This window comes from Sinocyclocheilus rhinocerous, unplaced genomic scaffold, assembly GCF_001515625.1.
Source record: "Sinocyclocheilus rhinocerous isolate Xijiao unplaced genomic scaffold, SAMN03320098_v1.1 C35034363, whole genome shotgun sequence".
Lineage (NCBI taxonomy): Eukaryota > Metazoa > Chordata > Actinopteri > Cypriniformes > Cyprinidae > Sinocyclocheilus > Sinocyclocheilus rhinocerous.
The window spans coordinates 1-360 of record NW_015736726.1 but is presented as its reverse complement, the minus strand read 5'-3'; the positions used below and the strand labels follow the sequence as shown (position 1 = coordinate 360).

The 360-nt window shown below is 47.8% G+C and overlaps 1 protein-coding gene across 1 annotated transcript; it reads right to left on the bottom strand.

Annotated features, from left to right (window-relative positions):
* Positions 1 to 5: 5 nt before the first annotated feature.
* Positions 6 to 354, bottom strand: LOC107734695 (zinc finger protein 148-like; the record flags this gene model as incomplete). The annotated part of the gene is made up of 1 exon (XM_016546652.1): positions 6 to 354. A coding segment is annotated over one exon (349 nt), but the record flags the coding sequence as incomplete, so codon positions are not given.
* Positions 355 to 360: the final 6 nt, after the last annotated feature.

Genomic DNA, 360 nt, shown 5'->3' with positions numbered 1-360 from the left:
GTTGCCAGGCGGGGAATCAGGGAGCTCAACGGAATAATCTGTCACAACATACTCGTCCTTGACCTTGGTGTCTACATTGTAAAGAGGAAGACACTCGCTTTTGACCAGTTGGTCTTCCGTCTTCTTCTCGTTACCAGCTTCAACCACTTTGTCAACAGTTGGACTTGTAAGCGCAACTCGACTTTTATCAGAGGTCTTCTGACGTTTCTTCTTGGGAAGTGTGCATTCCTTGGCAGGAAAAGAGAAGCCCAAGCTCTCTGAGGTGTGAAGAGGACCATCTTTGGCAGCTGCTTTCTGCACCTTCCTGTCCTTATTCTCATGGCACATTCGTCTGTGCTTTAGTACTCTGTCAGTTCTGGA